Source organism: Talpa occidentalis, unplaced genomic scaffold (genome assembly GCF_014898055.3).
Source record: "Talpa occidentalis isolate TD23 unplaced genomic scaffold, MPIMG_talOcc4v2.1 talOcc4.16, whole genome shotgun sequence".
Lineage (NCBI taxonomy): Eukaryota > Metazoa > Chordata > Mammalia > Eulipotyphla > Talpidae > Talpa > Talpa occidentalis.
This window is the reverse complement of record NW_023601653.1, coordinates 19,493,185-19,513,941: the sequence shown is the minus strand read 5'-3', so window position 1 is coordinate 19,513,941 and position 20,757 is coordinate 19,493,185. Positions and strand designations below refer to the sequence as shown.

Here is a 20,757-nt window from a genome sequence, read left to right as displayed (position 1 = left end):
CACCATCTCTCAGTACCGACTGAAGGCCACATCTGTTACTCTGTTGAACTACAGGAAGAAACAGCCATGCCATGCTTTTATAAAAAGTACACTTCCTGTTAGTAAAACTGTTAGGAGGCTGGAGAAAGTGATGGGCATTTTCTGTAAAATGTAAAATAGCAAAAGCACTACCTCTAAGGTCCAGGTTAAGAGAGGAGACAATGGAGTTGTCCTAAGGAAAGGAAAGTGACCCATAGCAGTAAGGCTTGAAGAGAAAAAAATATCTCAGTGAGAAAAGAAAAAGCAGAACTCAGTGGCATACTTACTCTTTGATTTAGAGAAGGGAGAAAGAACTGCCTAGTAGGATCTTGAAATAAAATTTTTTCAGAAAGTCCCAGAAAAATTCTGTTTGTTACCAATCATAAGGACATTGGGAACTTGTGTGTTCTTTCTTATTTCCATGGGAAAGCGCTATGGCTTCATCACTGGGACCCTGATGAAGTGTTACAGGGAACCCCTCCATCACCCTAGTTAGGGTGTCTTCCTCCATGTTCCCCAGGCATTGGTATATAACTCAGAGTGCCAACTGAAGTCTCCTTCACTCGTTTTACTTTTCTCCATCTCTAGAAGGAGATTTTTTTTTTTTGGAGAGGGTATAACAAGGCCCTAGTTTGAGGACATTACTTGAGCTCTGGGCAAGGCAGAATACTCTCTTCATTGAACTTCAGTTTCCGTCTTGATGTCACGTCACACCCTTCATTATTGGTTTTCTCTAACGCAGGTTCATCTAAATGCCACATTCTGATGAAGCCTCCCCTAAATTAAGCATTTCACTCTGCACCTTGATCATGACATAAAATATTCGGTGTTATTGTTAGCTTTTGTCAGTCTCTTTACGGCACTAGATTATAAACTCCTGACAGTTATGACTATGTCTTCATGACCTTTGAATTCTCATTAGAGCTGAGCTGAATCCTGCACATTGGTTGATGCTCATAAAATCAGACATTGAATGCATATTTAATAAGGAAGGGGAGGAAGAAAGGGTGAGGTACAGTGATTGTACCTGGATTGGCTAAAATTATCTCAACGGCAGCTTTAAACCAAGTATACAAACTTCAAAGGCCCCTTCTCAAGAGGCCTTTCATATATAAGATGTTTTACTGAATACATCATTCAAGAATGAGCCATTTTCTCCTGTTCCTTAGGAAGTGCAGTGCATTTGTTGTTTCACATTGGAGAAGGAGGGACACCAGGAACTAAATGTACCTTTGCACTAAAATCAAAATAAAATCGAAATCTGTAATTTTTACGAAAGGATGGAGTAGTTCAGAAATAGATTGAATAAAATTAGATTAAATTGTATTTAGTTTGAGGGGAAAAACCACACATTGCCTGCTATGGCCACATACCTGTGGGAGCATAGTGAATAAGTACTGTGTTGATGACTGGGGACTACGGATTTATTTTCAAATGGATTCCATGGACCATGACTGCCCTGTGAGAGGGCCAAGAACAATGCGCTTACTTGCACTCTCCTGTTTCAGGATAAGAGTTTTGTGATCTCCTTTTCCCCTAACACCAATTGTCAGTGCCTTCATTTTCTACAAATTCTCTATTTCTGTCTTGAGACGATCAACTTGGGGGGAAGGGAGTCGTGTACCTTACAGAACACAGAAAGCATGACAATTAAAGAGGAAAAATGTGGATTCCCTAAAAATTCCCTAGCAACTGTGGGCAAGACGAATTATTTCTTCATCCTCTAAAATAACTGTCAGCAAAAAATGACTTGTAGCTGAGTTTACAAAATAAACATAAAATGTTATTAAAACTTTAGGTTCTCAGTGCTCTGTTTACATCTTTTTTTCACTTAAAATTATTTATTGCAGGGCCTCTCCGGTGGCGCAGCGGTTGAGCGCTGGGTTGCAAAGCTGCCCACAGCCTCTGCAGCACTGGTTCAAACTCCGGCTGCTCCCCGGCCACCAGAGGAGGGTCCCGCATGGTGCACAGACCTCTCCTGCCGCCTGCTGCTCCCCTCAGCAGTGTACTTCGTCAGTCTGCCTGTTCTGCTCCCCGCTCTGGCTCTGGTGAATTCTCTCACCCTCCCGTGCTTCTGACTGTACCCAGTGCTTGTATAAATAAATAAATAATTTTTTTTTTTTAAAAAAAGAATTATTTATTTCACTCATTGTTATTTTTTTCTATGAAGACAATAACACATTCAGATCTAAGATGAGACTCTGAGAATCCAAAATCTTAACAGACAAACAAAGCACAATAAAATCAAAAACTACTTCTAGAAACTTAAAATATTTAATGGAGCACCTATTCAGAAAATAAAGTGCGTATTCGGTCAGCACAGACACACAAAAAGAATCCACAACTTGCTGCCAGTTTTTTTTTTTAACAAAACATTATGATGTCCTAAAATAGGATGTTTTGGTTATGTTGTCACTATGGGACAAAACCATTTTAATTTTTCATTTCAAGCTCTTCTTCAATCAATCAAGTCCTCTTCTTCACATTCAACCTCCTGAAAGTTTAAGTAAAGAAAAGAATTTTGTCTGACCTCTGGCAATAGGCCTTACAAATGGAGAAAACAAATACTGCTCTCTCCCCCAAATCATCTTCTATTTATAGCCTTAGTGTTAGACCACATGTGTTCCTTTTCCATTTCCCCATCAAGTTATCCTGTTGAGAAGTTCTTAGCACCTGGCCCTGAGAAAATGTCCTGAGACCTTTACTGAGGCACTCTTTCACATTTAGCATCTTTTGACCATTAATCACTAATTTTAGAGAAAGGCCTTGCAGCCTCACCAGTGATCACTTTTGTGGTTCACTGTGATTAGGGGTAAAGTAAGAGAGGGATAAAGAGAGTAGGAAAAAAGAGAGAAGGGGGGGGGAGAGAGAGAGGCATGAAAATGAATTATGCAATTTTCCTCAGATGAAAAAATGAAGTTAGAAGGCATTGCGCTAGCATCTAAATAGAAAATACATTTGTCTTCCCACAATTGCTATGGATTTTTTAGGGAATCCATATTTTTCCTCTTTCTGTGTTCTGTAAGGTACACGACTCTCCCTCCCCCCCAAGTTGATTGTCTCAAGACAGAAATAGAGTATTTGTAGAAAATTAAAGTATTGGCAAAGGGTGTTAGGGGAAAAGAAGGAAATCACAGAAGCAACTTCAACATGCAAGATACATATGAACAAGAGCTATAAAAGAAGCTGATGTGTAACTTGCACAGTCTGACGCACTTCCTATAGTCGACACGAAGTCCTGTAGCTGGACAGAAACTCCTGCTCTCATTTGAGACCACAAATGATGGTAAAAACAGCTGAAGTTTATTGACTAGTTATCTACATCAGTCCCATACAGCTCTTACCCATCCTGTCTAGGATCCCCCAAATCCTCTAGGCGGACGGTCTTATCCAAAACCCTTAGGACCATGTGTGCGTCCCCAAATTCAGCATTTTTCAGATTTCAGTAAGTTATTATGGAGCATGTGCTATTGAGTATGGATCCTTTCCTTGGAGGCTGGAACTCAACCTCATTATTTGTCCAGCACATACAGAAATACAGAAATAGGGAGGAGACGACTACTTCAGGTCAGGTTTTGCCAAACCTATTAAAAAAAAAACAACCACCTGTTTTCGGAGGTTACATTTTGAAGTTGACAACTGGATCTATTATTTCCATTTTATAGTAAAAGATCCTGGAATCAGAGAGGACGCAGTGCCCTGCTTCTTGGCACTGGCCTGCAGTGTTTGGGCTGCATCCCACCAGGAAATCTCAGGTTGCAGAGCCTGTGCCTAAAACCCCACAATCCTGCCCCTCTGGCTCTATTTGGGTGTCTAAGCAAACACAGATGTTCGTTTTTCTGCAGTCCTGAAGATTTAATCTGTTCTCTCTGTTCCTTATTACTTCTCTCTCTGCGACTTCACCTAGAAAATGATGGTAGAAAGAAGAAAAAAGGAAAGCATTGTTTTCCCTTCAGCGATAACAGGAGGCGGCAGCATCAGTCAGGGTCTCCTTATTCCCTTGGGAATTTGAGTTTTGCTGCTGGCAGACAAAGCTGGGAAGAGAGGAAAGGCAACGCGGGCAGAGGTGAGTGGAGGGGGGTGGACAGGAACAGGGGGCTGGCAGGGGAGAGGGTAGGGGTGAAGGTTTAGAGAAGGACCCTGGGGTCTGGGATCCAGAGTGATCAAAGCATTAAAACATCCTGATGACTCAAAATATCCGTGAGGCTAAGGGAGGACTATCTCCTGCCCCACTGACCTCCTCCTTGGGGGGTCAAGTGGACAAAGGGATGTCTTCTAGGAGTGCATGTCACACCTGGGGAGAAAGCCCATGCAGGCTGGTGCAAAATAAACACCAACTGTTGTTATTAAAACTGTAGGTTCTCCGTGCTCTGTTTACATCATTTTTCACTTAGAATTATTTATTTCACTCATTGTCATTGTTTTTTAATGAAGACAATAGCACATTCAGATCTTAGACTAGATTCTGAGAATACAAAATTTTAACAGCAAGACAAAACACAACAAAATCAGAAACTATTCTAGCAACTTATTGACTGGGTTAGCCTAGTGCTGGGTTGACATTAGCTCCATATAGACCAGAATCGAGAGTCAGGGGCTCAAGGGCACAGTTCCAAGATGAGAGTGTGCTACCTACAGATAAAAGAAAACCTGAGAATGACGCTGGACTTTATATCAGGCCAGGAGAATGGGGAGACTGATCAGATTAGCTCTCCAGGTATAGGGGTGACCCTGGTTGAAATCTGAGTTACATTATAACATACGTCATGGTTGACTTTGACATATACACATGCAAACATGCACCATCTTAGAACTGTTACTCTATTTTCCCTTCTACATTCTAACAATCTTTCTCCCAGGAGAGAAAGGCTTGTACCTGGAATTACATACACATTTGAAATGCCAGTGGGAGTGGACAGCTTTTGAATGTCTTTTTGATGGCTAGCAAAAGAGGAAAAGGGATGAGAACCACGTTTGCATTTTTATTTGAAAGCCTAATATCTAAACTTAAGCTTGGTGACCAAACTAATGCCTGAAAAAAAAAAAAAAAAAAAAAAGTAAGCTCACACCAATCAGTCTCCCACAGACACAGTAACCTCAGTGTCTGCCTTCTGCCCTTCGAAAAGAGGGTAGCCCCACCCCAGTCACTGTGTCTAGTTAGTCTCCTAGATGCTAAGCTGATCTAGGATTAAGTTTAAAGGCAGGATTTTAACATTACCCCTTCTTTCTAGAATGCAAGGCACAATCTGCTAGCTCATCCTTTAATATTATAGTTTTGACCTTAAATGCTAGTTTTTGATAAACTTCACCACCCAGGAGCAAATATAGTCAATTTTTATCATTTATTTATTTATCTATCTATCTATCTATCTATCTATCTATCTATCTATTTATTTATTTATTTTTAAAGTCTTTTTTTTTAAAGATTTATTTATTTATTTATACAAGCACTGGGTACAGGCAGAAGCACGGGAGGGTGAGAGAATTCACCAGAGCCAGAGCGGGGAGCAGAGCAGGCAGAAGGACCGAAGTACACTGCTGAGGGGAGCAGCGGGCGGCAGGGCAGGAGCAGTCTGCGCGCCATGTGGGACCCTGGCCGGTGGCCGGGAATCGAACCAGTGCTGCAGAGGCTGCGGGCAGCTTCGCAGCCCAGCGCTCAACCGCTGCGCCACCAGGGGAGGCCCTAATTAGTCAATTTTTATATAGGCTGTTTCCAACTTGGAAACTCCAAGGAAAAATCATCTCCTCCAAGGAAAAATCTCTACTCCAAGGAAAAATCATCTCTGTACACAACAGGCACTCCTTAAATGTTGGTGATTTGGAAAGTTTATGAAAAATCTACCCCCTCTCTTGGTTCATATATTTTGTCAGGTGCTCAAGCCTAAACCAGTAGATATGATTTTAAATGTAATGTAACTAGGGGCATACTCTTCTGGTGTAATGATAGCCACTGTTAAAGAATAGTTTTGGGGGCCTCCCTGGTGGCACAGCAGGTTGAACACAGCGCTGTGAAGCTGTCCGCAACCTCTGCGGCACCGGTTTGATTCCTGACTGGCCGGGGAGATGCCCACATGGCGCAGCAGACCTCTCCTGTCACGCCCACTGCTCTCCTCAGCAGTGTATTTCGGTCCTTCTGCCTGTTCTGCTCCCTGCTCTGTCTCTGGTGGGTTCTCTCACTCTCCCGCACCTCTGACCTGCACCCCAGTGCTTAAATAAATAAATAAATCTTTAAAAAAAAAGAAAAGAATTGTTTTAAGCTTTCTTTTATCAAAATCTGTGGCCAGGCATCAGAAAAATATTAAATGTAGATAGACAGATAGACAGATAATCATCATTCTTTCCCTGCACTAATCTAAGGCATACATGGGCACACACACACGACACTCAAGCATAAACACAGATTTTCCTTTCCTGTCATGTATTAAATTGTATTTTCTCTCCTCTTCCCAGTGCTAATCCTCTAACCCCCCAAACTCCACTCTCCTGTAAGACACCCACATACCCTCTCCCCTCCACATGTCTGTCTTATTCCCCCAGAATAAATTTCTAGTAAAGTAAAAGTTTTCACAGAAAATGAAGATTATATTAAGCCAGAGTTGTACTTGAGATACTGAAATATCTTTTTATTCTAATAACACCCTAAAACCTTTCAACTATGAAAGAGTCAACTAAATAACTCCATTTCAATTAGCTTTATCAGAACTTTAATTATTGCCTAACACAAAGTATTACATCAAATGACTAAATTTAAAAATAAGCTTGTCCAACCACACATTTAGATGTTTTTGTTTTATTCTACACAGTGGAGTGTTTTCCTATCTAAGTCGACAAGTTCAGCGTGAGTAGGTGGAAGAAAAACAAAGGACACTCATTAAGAAATGAAGGCAGGATTTTTCTCAGGAAAACAGAGGGCAAAAACATACCTTTCATAGCCAGGAAATCATAGCAGCATTTTGATAAGAGAATGAACTTTAATCTGCAAAGATGAATCTGAGAAATCTTCTGGGAGAGAGGCCACAGATTATTGCAATAAATATTATTAGCAGATTCACAAGGCTGTAATCACTCTCTGTATCCATGATATTGAGTTACAAATTAATATGGTTATTTTATTTGTGTTCCCAGATTTGACATTAGGGAAATTTCTTTGTGACCCTATCGTCATTAGGCAAATACTTACAAAATTTTGAAATAATTAACAATGTAAATGTCTGGAGTTTGAGTCCATGTAAATGACCCCTCCCAAAATCCCAGGGCATCTGCGCTAAATACTTGATTTGGATAAAATACTCCTTTATGTGAAATCCTACATAATAATATCATTGTTTCTGAAGGCACATTTTCCCTTTTTTCACTCTTTCTCTTTCCTTTGAACCTCAATCTCATCCTGCCATTTTCTAGTCAAATGTGAGAATTATCTGGTTTATATTTAGAGGCATAGAGAAGGAACCTATCTCAAACCCAGAAACAGATTTCTGCCTCATCTTAAGCTTTGTTTAAACTCTGAGATGAGAATCATATCTGAATGACTTGGCCTTCACCTTGAAATGCTAAAAATACTGATTCGATTTTTATACAGCAAAAGCAAGATAACCTAGACTGGAGAGAAAGCAAATTTCAAACTGTTTTGAAGGAGATACTTTTACTCCTAGGACTACAAGCTTCTAGGCTGAATTCATAGCAAAACACGTTTAAGAAAGTTACATGTGCATCACCTTTGATAAGGAATGCAAATATTCAATTGTATACCCTAACCCCAAGTACGTTCTGTCACTCAAGAATATACCAGGTACATGCCAGCACCAAAAAGAGTAAGGAGTCCATGATTTTTGAGTGTATGATGAAGGTAATACAAACTTGCTTTTATCTCCAGTCTCATCCATGAAATGACAGGGCTCTAAATAACTAGTCCCTGTACTGTAATCTCAGGATCTGTCAGGAACAGGCGTTCTGGATAACTGAATTTTCCAGTTATCTAAGTGTAAGAAAGTCCTTTTTGTTTCCAATGTTTGCTTTTTAGCTTACCCAGGGATACATCCCAACAAGACACTGAGCACCTTGCTGGGCCTGTATCATTACACTGAACACCAGTTCTCATTTCATATTTATTGAATAGAGTTAAACATATAAGACTTTAAAAAAAAATTCAGATCTTATCAGCCTGTTGATTTGGGTTTGCCATTCTCTCTTAAATGGGGGGAAGAGGGGTTAGAAAAACTCAGCAGGTTTTCCAGCTATCAAAGTTGTGCTTATTCCTGTGGCATATAATACCAAAAAAAAAAAAAATAAGTAAAAAATTACTCAGAAGAGCAACTGCCAGAGCGCCCAAGTCTGCCCACTGATAATGATGCATCTGGGAGAATTGAGAGCCTGGATGACTCTGGAAATCACGGAATTATTTGAATGGAATGTTCTTTTCCCAGATATCTCCTTGGCCGTTTCCCTCAAATATCAGCTTATCAGTGAGGCCTTCCTTGACTTAAAATAGCAACCTGCCATTCACTACCCCTCCTCCCTGCCCCCCAACACCCCATATATTTCCACAGGGCTCTCGCACAGGGCTGCACCGTGGCGTGCAGTCACAGCATCAGCACAGCAGCACTGCTCCTTAAAACTACCCCTTTTTGAAAGATCACACATCTTAGTGGCTTCTTTCAGTCCCCCACTTGGAGGGTAGAAATTTTGGTTCACTGCTCTATCTCCCAGAGCTTAGAACAATTCTGAACACAAAGTAAGTGCTCAATATTTATGAATGAACAGATCAACTAATTTTAGAATCTTCTGCAGTCTGGTCTAAGAATCCCTGGCTTTCAAGTCTTCCTGACTAGTGGGCAAGTCAGACATGAATGCAAACAATCATAATGCAATGGGACCAGAAAGCAGACCAGAAAGATGTGATATTGGTTAAGAGCTGGTGTCTGACCTCAGCCAAACCTGAATTCTAGCCTCAAATTGGCCGATAGCAGTATGACATCACTCTACCATGATCAGAGTTGACTACAGGAACAAATGTCTACCTACCCTTAAAGGTCTGTAACAAAGAGTGAAGGAATGCACACAGGAGAAATCTTTACTTCTGGGCTGCAAGCATTTAGTAGAATTCATGGCAAACCACATTTAAAGAAAGTACATTTGCATTCTCCGTTGATAAGGAATGCAAATAACCAAATTTATACCCCAACACTGAGTATTTTCTATAGCATGTCTACACAAAGTGCCGGCAGCATCAGGTCAGAATTTCACAGAATCAGAGCAGCAGAACAGAGGGTCTAGAGCTAACTAGTGCTACTGGGAAGCCTTGATATTAAGAGACATGAAGGAAAAATCATTCCAACATGTGTACAATGAAAACACCCTTTTGAATTTTCCTGTGCTAAATGCATGAAACATTTTTAAAATAAGGATTCAACTAGTGATATGAAGATGTAATCAGACAGTGGACTTCTCTAATTAGAAATGTGTTGTTGACAAGTCTCCACAGAGCAAATTTGGCTAAAACCTTCCTTTCATCTTCACCTGACTTGCCATTCTTTCCAAAATGGTGTGGGTGGGGTGGGGAAAAGCCCTGAAATATTAATACTGCAGAGAAAGAAATGTTTAAGTCATTTACCACCATCACTTCAGCAGCAAAGTCTTTACTAAACAGAACACACTGACCTTAAGAAAAAAAAGTTGATTCAAGCTCAGATTCCAAGTCAGACAGTATAGGGAAAAGACTTAATTTCCTTTTTAATCATTGGTGATTTATCTCCTCTTCCTAATCCTCAGGAGATCCCAAACTCATGAACAGTCTCTTTAGAACAAGTTTTGGCATCTCTGCTTTCAAGAATCTTTAAACACAATGATTCACAGTTCTTGAATTCAATCATTTTCACGACTAATTCTACTATAACTTAGGTCAATATTCTAACTGCTCACTGGCAAGTGGAGTTGAGAATTTTGAGATGAAAGGAAGTATTCAAGGCTAGGACTCAGCTATAAATATAAATTTAACAGTTGTCTTACCGGAAAAACCTACCCTAAAGTGACACAATCAGACTAAAAGTAGGGGGAGCATTGTGGAAAGTTGGCATTACCACAATCTTTGGATTGATCAAGATTGTGACGTTTAGGCTAATAAACAACAACAGGCAATCCTTAGTAAGCTTGTGAGTCAGTGATAGGGATATGACTCAAATTTTACTATTCATTTTGAAACACTAAAAAGCCATAGCAAATTGGACGGGGATGCACTATATTAGTAACCACTAAATCATAACTAGTTGAAAAGCAATGGTTTCTTCTGGCGACAATTTGCATCATGTTTAAAGTAACCATTACTGCATGTTTAGGAAGCAAAAATAGTTATAAAAAGAGAGGAAAAACAACTTATTTCTAATTTGAGGCCTGGCTCCACAACTGTATTTCATAAACAAATTTTAAGTGCCCCAAAAAGGAATTTTCTGGGGTGGTAGAAAGGTTCTGTATCTTACTTGGAGTGTGGATTACATGGGTGTATGAAAGTCACTATACAATTTACTGCAGAAAATGTTTACATGAATTTAAAGAAAAAAATTTTTAAGTGGCCCACACCTTTTTAAAAGTTAGGTTCAAGAAATACACATAAAACGTAAACTAACAATAAAACTACTCTTTTAAATTCGACTCAAATACACACCCACGGCAAAAATGACAAGTGCTATAAGAAGAAAATGTGTAAATACTCAAAAATGTTTCAATTGTGCTATTTCATATACCGCAAACATGCATCCAGTCTAGCAGCTCACACTAAACTCCAACTTTCCAAGCTAAACCTTTAAAGCATGAAAGTCATTGATATCTAGAACAGAACAAACCCTAACAGCCTAGCTGTCCTGTAAAACTCTTTTAGTCCTAGTTGGGTTCCTTTCGAACTGAAGGTGCTCTATCCTCTTGACGTGTTCCTCACGAAATCCACAAGCCGCTAGCTGCAGTGCTTTTAGTCAAAGAGATAAGACTCTTTACATGGCCTGTAACAGTGAGGTGCCTTTATGTCCTGGCTGATGCTTACAGCCCGGGTTTAATTATTAATAGCACCATGTTTTCCTCATATGTCTCAGTCTGGCTGATAAATTTATTCATCAAATTATATGGTCACTCTTCCTGTAAAGTCCCACATGACTTGGCCTCACTTGCGTAACTGCCCCCCAGCGCAGTGCACACTGGATTTCTTTCAATACCTTCCATTCACTATACATTCTGTTCCCTCTTCCCTGGCTTCTTAAGCTCCTACTCATGCTTCAGATCTTAGCTCGTGTCTCTGCCTCTAGGAAGGCTTTCTAAGGCAGACATCTCTCTCTGTAAGGTCGACAGTGCTCAGGACACCATGCAACCAGTTTCTTTTCCATTATCTGTCCCGGGCTCCATTTTTACATGTTCGGTAATTTTCATCACTAGGCTTTAAGCCCCTTGAGGATAGAGACAGTCAGTTTTTATGCATTATCATTTCCTTTAGCACAGTATTTGGCACACAGAGGTACATTAAGAATGTGTTAAATGAAAGGACAGGTATAGGACAAAACATCATTTATTTCAACCATTAGAAGGATCCCAGGAGACTTATTAAAGGACATGGTAATGGGGGAAATTCAAGAATCTAGAGCTTGTATGTTTCAGTATTATGTAAGTGACCCCATCTTTAACTCTATAATCCTAACTACTATCTGGCAACACTGGCCACCTATCCCTTGCTTTAACTAGCTCCAACCTCTCATTCTTACAGCACAATCTTAAATATTATAGAAACACACTGACTAATTTACAAGGCTCCACACAACTCTAAAGAGGATCTGAACCACACTGGGGCTTTCAGATGCAAGACTTCTGAAAAGGATCAAAGGAATTTTGCCTGGAAGTCTCTTGAGTTCCTTTAAAAATGGGACCCTTTGTTTCCTAGACTGTTGCAAAATAAATTAGCAAGAAGCTCTGCTGACTCTGTACCTGCTTCACTGAGGTGTGCAGTAACTGCTCTAGACAACACAGCAGCAAGCCATTTGATAAAGATCTTCACCTAGAAAAAGGGAAATGAGTTTAAACTAAAAAGAACATGTGATCACTGACTCATCTATGACTGACTAGAAGAAATCAATTACATGATTAGTGATTCAAGCAAACATTGCATCAGGTTACATCACAAGAAGAAACTCAAACCTGAACTGATAACTTATAAAAAGGTTGCTTTTCTTTGCAGGGAAGGAAGTACTCACAGCACTCTAGATTAGGAAGAGATTGAGAACCACTGAGTTTCATGTGAAAACCAATGTTTGAAAATCTCTTGCAAAAGCATGCTCAAATACAAATGGCTTGAAGAACTGCAAACCCTGGGAAAAGTCAACTTTATTATAGCAAAGGGACACTGTGAGGATTAAAGAAGATAATGGATGTAAATGTGCATTGTCCAGGGCTGCACTGATACACATTTGATAGTGTCACTTCATCTCCCCATTTAAGGTGTCTTCAACATAGACAAAAGACCTGAAGCATTCATCCTTTACTGAGAAAATAGCTCTGAAAACCAATGTTAATGACCCAGCAGAGGAAAGCCTATAAAATAAATATGCAAAGCCCAGGTCAACTGTATTTCCACCCTTAAAATGGGGAAATAGGGGGGCAGTGGGTAACAACTGAATACCCTTCCTATATTATTTCAAAAATACAAGTATATTTCTTACAACTACTGGCTAACGCAGGCTAAAAAACTCTAAAGATAATCACAGTGATGTCATCAAAATTTCAAGAAAACAATCTGCTGTTTGCCTTTATGCTATGAGAATCCCAGTTCCAGGAATCCAGCCATTCTTGCTAGATGCTTTCCTACGTTTAACCTTGACAACAGACTTATTTTTAGCCTCAGTTTTACCTAACAGCGAGGGGCTCAGAGAAGCTAAGCAACTTATCCCAAATCATAAGCTGAGAGCTGGTACATGCCTACATTCCAACTCATTCTTCTGAGTCCAAGAATAATATTCTTTGTACTAAATCCCAATTGCCTCCTAAGAACCGAAACCTAGTTTTAAAGACAGTTCTGTGCCTGCTGGGCATGGAGAGCGAAAGGATTTCAAGGCTGAAATAACCAAAGATGTCTAACTAGCAATGAGAAGTGAAAACATGTATGTTCCAAAAATGTGAAACAAGGTAAATAAATCATACACAATATACACCAGTTTTATAAAGCTTGGTTTCTAAGATCAGAAAGACCTGAGTTCAAATGACAAATTAGCTATTCACTAGCTGTTTGGCTTTGGGGCATATTACTTAAACTCCCTTAAGCCTCAATTTTCTGTCCACAAAATAAAGATTAAAAAATACTGGCCTACCTACCTGCCAACCTGATCCAGTTGTTGGAAGGTCAAGTAAGAATGTATATTGGTAACTTGAAGGCTCACAAGTACAATCTATAGGAAATACAATTACATTTAGTCTGTTGACTTGAAGAAACAAAACTGCCATAAATTAAGACTGGAAAACATTCAACCTGGTTTATAGTGCAATTAATGGTCAAATATTATTTTAGTTTACATGCATTTATAGGATGGATATTTTCAAAAAATTTCTTAGTAATCTTTCCTCTATAAAAATGTAGGAATTCCTCAGAATGAGAGGGTAAAAGTACAGAGGTCTTAAGATGAAGAATAATTGCTAAAACTAATTTAATCACTGATCTACAACATTAACTCAGTTCTTTTACCATGTAATATATGAAAATACTACACCGGCTTAACATGTGAGAAGAAAATGTCTAAAAACATAAAATATGAATTATAAGAGTAATAGATAGGAGCATGAGTTGGTTCTAACAGTTAATTCTGGGTATCTGTTGGCTGTAAAAGGTAGCTTAATTTTACAAATAAAGACTTCAGCAATTAAGCTAAAATTAAACAAGATCATCCTCTTTGGATTGCTACAATAGCTTCTACTTTCAGACTCCTAATTTTAAAAATAATCATGAGTTACTCTTAGGAGGGCCAAACACTAATCTCCTGTAGTAATGACCTAAAGAAACAGCATCTACTAAATATTTTGGAGCATGCACCCCATCAAAAATTGTTAGTTATCCCCATGGTATGCATTTGTAAAATGCACCGTGTACTTTTGCATACACACATGAAAATGTATGTAAAAATATTATAAAGGAATGACACAAAACGACTTTGGGGATGACATGTCCTGAGCATTAAAAACAAATGCCCCATGGGTAAGTAATCTTTCGTCTATGTTGCAAGCTGAAGTAACAGTGTTTGCTGAAGCATTTTCTAAATACAGGAATGCAGTTAATGCCATGGTTTCTTCCTGCCTGGTGGTCCCTCTTGTGATGTTAGGTGTCCAGGCTGTCCTTAATCCTCCTCCTTTCATCAGGAAAGAGGTCAAAAATGGCCTTCAAACCTTAAAGGTACAAGAAGCTGAAATCAAGGGATGTCTAACAGCTTTAAAAAAAAAAAAAATACGCTGCTGTCCTAAAATACTGAAAAGTAAAAACATTAAGCACTATTTATTAATTTAAAATTGCCTTTTGAGTCCTCCCCCAGCCCAATTTCCACTTAGCATGGACCATAAATCTTACTACCACTTTGACTTGCATGTTCACAAATTGAGTGCAGACTTTGTCCCAGATCCATGAATTACAGCAGTATTTCCCAAAGTCTCTGCCAAAGGACTTTGCTGGACAAACCTCTTTTGATAAACCTATGGCTGCAGCAGATGCATTTTTTATTACCAATCCTTTAAATTCCTCCATCTCAGTTAGGTTTCCTGCTTTCCTTTCCCACATTCTTTCCTTTTTTATCCAACCCTAGTCTTGAATCACTTCATCTTTCAGTATTATCTGCTATAATTATAGAGAATTCCCAAGAGAACACCGCATCTTCAACACAAAAATGTTAAATATCACGAATAGCTTTATATAAAAGTCAGAAGTTGAACTCGAAAATATTCCTTGTGAGATTATTCATCGGTGAGATGACAGAATTTTGTTTTCAAATTAGAATCCATTTACCTATTCCTGTTTGAAACACTGGGTAGTGCAAAAAGAAGGGTATAAGCCATGTTAAAATTGCAATTCAAAAAACTGGTGTCAATTATACATGACAAATTGATGAAGAAAAATGGTGTCAATCTTCACTAAATGTGAGTATGTCTTACATGTTTAGGAGCATTTCAGAAATACGAAAGTTAACATCTTGTTTAACAATGTTCCTTAACCTTATGCTATTCGCAGAAGAAAATACAAATATCCATAGAAATAACCAGAAATTATAACTCATAATATATTCCTCAAGTCTATTCCTCGTGTATATTTGTGTAAATACCTTAAGAACTCAGTTAAATGGTTCAGTTTAAGTATAAACTATTTTACTACAAAGTAGTTTTTCAAACTTACATTCTAACCATGAAAAATAAACTGTTGTCCAGCAGTCATATGTAAAGTTCAACTGCAGAGATAGAGCTGAGACTAAACTGGAAACTACATGCCTTCAGATAAACAAGAAATCTACTCAGTTTTAGATTATCCAATACTTTTTGAATTCTCCTCTGCATAGATCAAACAGTTGGCAAATTGTCCCCACACAGCTTACCAATAGCATCTTATCACATCATTTGCTAATAGAGGTGCAAAGCAAGGTATGTTTAGCCTTCAATATACAAAATACTGCTTCAGCTATTATATTTCTTTTCTGTAAAGGGGAGAACCAGAATGTTTAAAAAAATCACTAAAGGGGAAAAAAATATAACAGCAGATGTATTTGTTCCCAAGATTAAAGGGAGATTGAAAACCTCTAGTCATTAAACACTGTAAGAGTCAAGAATACTGTTTTCTTTTAAACTTAAAGGCCAATTCCAAGATCTGTAATACCTATAACAAAACAAAATGGAAATTTGTGAGTTATAGTAACTTAAGGAAGCCATTTGTGCAACAGTACCAGAAAGCAATTTTCTGGTGGCCTTTCCAGTCTACTACTACAGAAATACTGCAAATTAAGGGTAAGGACATGTGATTCCCATTCCAGATTTCAGAGGGAAACAGCCACATTATTCTCTAGGAGCTAGGAGAACTCTTGCCATACACTTGCTTTATCATTACACAGAGTACTTACATTTGGAAAAATGGAAATAACTTTTAAACTGAAAATTCAAAGTAACATTCCTAAACTTACTGCCAGTAACTATGAATTCCAGGTGCCAATGGCAAGTAATAATTTTGGAAGCAGTCGTCATTTCTTAAAAGCATCTCTAAGAAACTATTTTTTAAAACTCAGGTAGTGTAAAAGCCTTTTAAATTATATCACTACTAAAAAGCACACAATTTGGTATAAATAACTACCTAAGTAGGCCCGGCACACACATGCATCTGCATAAGGCAGACACTCAAATGTTTTTATCAAAACAGCCAGGCAAAACATCCCCCAGAAGCAATGAACTAGAAATATCAATGAACTGGAAATATCAAACAGCTACTGTAGACAACTGTCTGGGGAATGTGAGGTTTAAAGTCACAGGAAACAGCTGGATGCTAGGTCTCAGTGACGTCTGAAAACCTTTTAAAGATGAACTTCACAGCTCCTTACATGGCAAACATCACCTTCCTTCTAAAATAAAGTTCTCTTCCCACCAAATTTTTCTTACAGTAACAAAAAGATTTGATGTGAAGACCTTCAAAAACAATTCTTCATTTGAGAAAAAGGCTAAGACAAGTTTTAGGTACTAAAATATATTCCCACTCAAAAAAAAAAAAATTCCTAAACTGTCTAGAAATCAACCTTACTTTGCCTTAGGTCGAAATGATCGAATGTGCAAAGCTTCCTGAGTTAAGAAGCTCCAAAGGAGTTTCCCAGATGAAATGCATTTGGTAAACAAAAGGAGTCAGCATCGGGGGTGAGACCTGTGTGAAAACTGTTAACTACCAGTTGTTTTTCATATTTTTGTAAATTCAAGCTTCAAAATCTGGGGGGCACTACAAGAGACTGAAAAACAAAACCACAATGAATTACTAACAGTGGTCCATGTTTTGTGGTTATAAACTCTCAAGGACGGCCTGCCAGTACGGGCACCACTTCTATTCCAAATGCCTGCATATTCCACTGTGTATTCCCATACAGTTTACAGCCAGACTAATTTATATTTATAGTTAGAAAATAATTCCCAAATTTATCACTCATTTTAGATAATTACTGATTTCAAGTAGCCTAGGTTGCATATTCTAGCCTGAACATGTCCACTTGCATATTAACAAGTCACTACATGCTGTTACTCAACTGTACAGAGAATTAAAAAACTCAAAATTTCTGTCAATTTTCACCCAAAACACCACACTATCCTCTACAACCAAAGAATTACCAAGTCTTTGTACTGTACGTAGCGGTGGAGTAAACGACACTGCAGCAAATGCTCATTTGGTCATTGAGATTCCTAGAATTTATCAGAAATAAGTCTGAATGAGACTCTTTGACGACGAGGAATCAAAAACATCATTTCAACTTTGAGAATAAAAATTCATCAACATACCTTTTGTTGGGATTCCAGCTTAAGTGATTTCTAATGTAAATCTTGCAGCTGATGAAAAGCAAAAAGCAACCAATCTCTCTGCAGTAATTAGCCTGTTCTTTTAAGACTATAGGTCATACATATGCCCCAGGATTTTCTAAATGAACATGGAATCCAAGGGGTAAAATAATTGTTTTTCAAAGGTGGGCGAAAATAGAACATTTACATCTTCACTTCAACAGGGAAGCAATGAAATGTAATCCTTTGAGTATCACTCTTTTTGATAGATGTTACCTTTGTCTCTTATCCTCATTTCATGAGATTAGCCTGGGAATGTGTCCATGTTTTGACTTTATGATTTTTCTTCTAAAAAAAAAATGTTACCCCTGTGTTTCCTCTAACATCTAAAGATGTATTGACAGATCATCTTTACTCCTTATCCATGTTTTTCAGCATGACCAGTGTGCAGCTGACGTTCACACAGCTTACAGAACCTAAGTCTTCTGAGAAATACTTTTGCTAAACCTCTATAATCATGACAAGAGATTGATTAAAATGCCAAGATAAGAAACAATTTATTATAGAGAGAAGAAAAATTTCTCATCCAAAATATAGAAATCTGTACAACTTTGCCACAATCAATATACATGAACTGTACAAATTTACACCAGTTCATAATTTACCAAATAAAAGATGACTAACAAAGTTCACAAAATAGATGGTGGTTTGTGGAAAAGACTTTTACCCAATTAAGTACAAGGAAAGTTACAAACCAGACCTCCACTTTCTAAAAATAAGAAGTTTACTCAGTCTTAGAAAACTACAAGCTAGCAAATGTACAGAGAGCTGGCTGGTGCTAACACCACAGTTGAGACAGTGTCTTTTTAAGGGTCTTTTTTTAAAGCCTGTTTGCCATGGCAGATTCTGGTCACTTGCTACTTTCAAGGCCAAAAACACAATACAAGGTCTGACCATTTCCCCAGGTCATGCTTACTAGTTTGTCTTATGTACATTTATACATATTTAAGTGCTAGGTAAAAGTCTTGTCATAAATTTTCCAGTACTACCATGTTTAAAATGTTGAGCTTTCCTATTGAGCTGCCAAAAAGGTTAACAATTATCAAGTGTAATAGTGCAAATTTCCTCTGCAAGGTCTACTGCAGAGAAAGGTACCTTAAAATAGATCTGCGCCAAGGTACTGATGAAAAACTTTAGGTAGACCGTCTGGGAGAAACTGAAACCACCCTAGGACTTCACTCCCTAGCAAACAAAGTGATCATTTACTTGGACTCACAGGCTATTAAATCATTGAAAGGTACTGTTCAAACTATGGCACTGTCACTTAAAAAAAATTTTTTTACCACTCTATCTTGTGCCAGATCTTCACAGCTGTGACATGGTTTAAATTTCATCATCCATCCCCAAGAGGAGCCCACCCAAAGCAAAAATCAAATTTATCCATCCATTATAAGATGATCCATCCATAGACTATATCTTAACCTGATACAGTCATCATATTGTAGTTTTTGGAAGGGCTTGTTCTGCCCAAGAGAAGTTCCTCCTTACAGCTGATTCTGCTGTCTACCATTTGCACGTTGGTGCTGTTTTGAGTGCTACCTCCTGCTGGCGAGGCTTCATACAGCACACAGATGGAGCCATCCTCTCCGATTCTGTAGGACACTTCGTAGGGATCAACCCAGAGTGTGAGTTCACTTGGGAGAAGCCTGAACAGCTCCTGACTGCTCAGTCCAATCCGCTGTGCTGCCTGTCCAATCAGAGGATCCATTTTATGGTTGATGCGGATACAACGGTAACCTGATCCCTTGCACGGCTTTTCTGGGAACCAGTGATGTTTATAATGTTCTACACAAGGAAAGAAGGGCAAAGAAACAATGCTTAGATCGTTACAGTGAGCGCCCCCCTCCAGGCTCCCTCTCCCGCTGACGCCTTGGCGAAGTGCTCATGAAAACTAGCAACTTTTCAAACCGCCCGGCACTGCATTCATCCCCGAGCCTGCGCGGGGCTGCATTCAGAGCCGGGGCAGGATGGATTTGGGGGCGCTGAGCAGCAGCACGGGACGGGGCCCCCAACAGCCTCCAGGAACCCCGTGCCTGGAGCGCCCAAACCAAGAACCCGGCGCGCAGCGCAGCGCGGGCCAGGCGGGAGCCTGTTTACTTTCTCCACCCCGCCCCCGCCGCACACAATGGGGTTTATGGCTTTGGGGAAGAGAAGCGCCACCGGACTGTTAACCCCAAAGGGAAGAAAAACAAGCAACCCTAAACCACGCTTTGGGCAGGGCTGTAATTGTCCGGGTGACAAATCCGATGATTAATGGGCACCGAGGTAGGAGGCGCAGAGCCGGCACGTCCGTCCGGCGCTGGCTCGGGGCAGCGGCGCGGCTGCCCACCCCTGGGCTTGGGGCGCCGGGCTCCCCACGGCCGGAGGGAGACGTCCGGGTGGGAGGCGGCGTCGAACGCACCCCAAAACCCACGGCTCCTTTGTCCCCCAACCCGCGGACGGTCCGGGGCCCGCGGCTCCCGCCCGGGTGGGCTTTAGTTTCTTTGTTGCGCGTCTGTTTTCTGCGCCCCTCGGCGGGCCAGGCGCGGGGGCTGGGAAGGGAAAGGAGGGGGCGCCCTCGGCCCAGCCCCCAACACTCGCCCCGGCCGGACCCGCCGTTAGCGGCCGCCCAGCGCGCCAGCTCCCGTCCCGCGCGGCCCGACGGCCCGGCTCCGGCCCCGGCCGCCGCGGGGGTGTGCGGCCCGCGTCCCCCGAGTCCCCCCGCGTTCCCCCGCGCCCGCCGGCGCGCCCCGCTCACCTGCCAGCAGCTCCTGCAGACTCTGGCTGAAGGTCTGCAGCTGTCGCTCGCTCGTGAGCCCCTGGTGCGGAGGAACTTGGAGATGAAGGACACGGCGGCAGCGATCTCGCCTATCATGGTGGCGGCCCGGGTGTAGAAGGGATGCATGGGGGCGGCGGGCGGGGGCGGCCCGGGGCGGCCGGGGCTCGGCGGCGCGGCCCCGACGGCGGAGCCACCCCGGGCTCCCTCACGGGTCAGAGGGCTGAGAGGAAGAGGGGCGTGAGGGGCGGGCGGCTTTTTTTTTCTCCTTTCTTTAGAGTAAAATTTTTTCGAGACGGGAGGCGGCAGGAGAGAGCGACGAGCGACGGCGGCCTGGTCACATCGCTCGGACCTCCCAGCCGCCTCCGCGTCCAGCTCCGCAGCCTCCGAAGCTCCCAACAGTTGCATTT

The 20,757-nt window shown here is 40.6% G+C and overlaps 1 protein-coding gene across 1 annotated transcript; it reads right to left on the bottom strand.

Annotated features, from left to right (window-relative positions):
* Window positions 1-7,033: 7,033 nt before the first annotated feature.
* On the bottom strand, window positions 7,034-20,498 carry BTG1 (BTG anti-proliferation factor 1). Its single transcript, XM_037513884.2, is given in 3 exon segments — window positions 7,034-19,377; window positions 20,330-20,392; window positions 20,395-20,498. Coding segments are annotated over 3 exon segments (513 nt in total). The 5' UTR covers window positions 20,477-20,498; the 3' UTR covers window positions 7,034-19,009.
* Window positions 20,499-20,757: the final 259 nt, after the last annotated feature.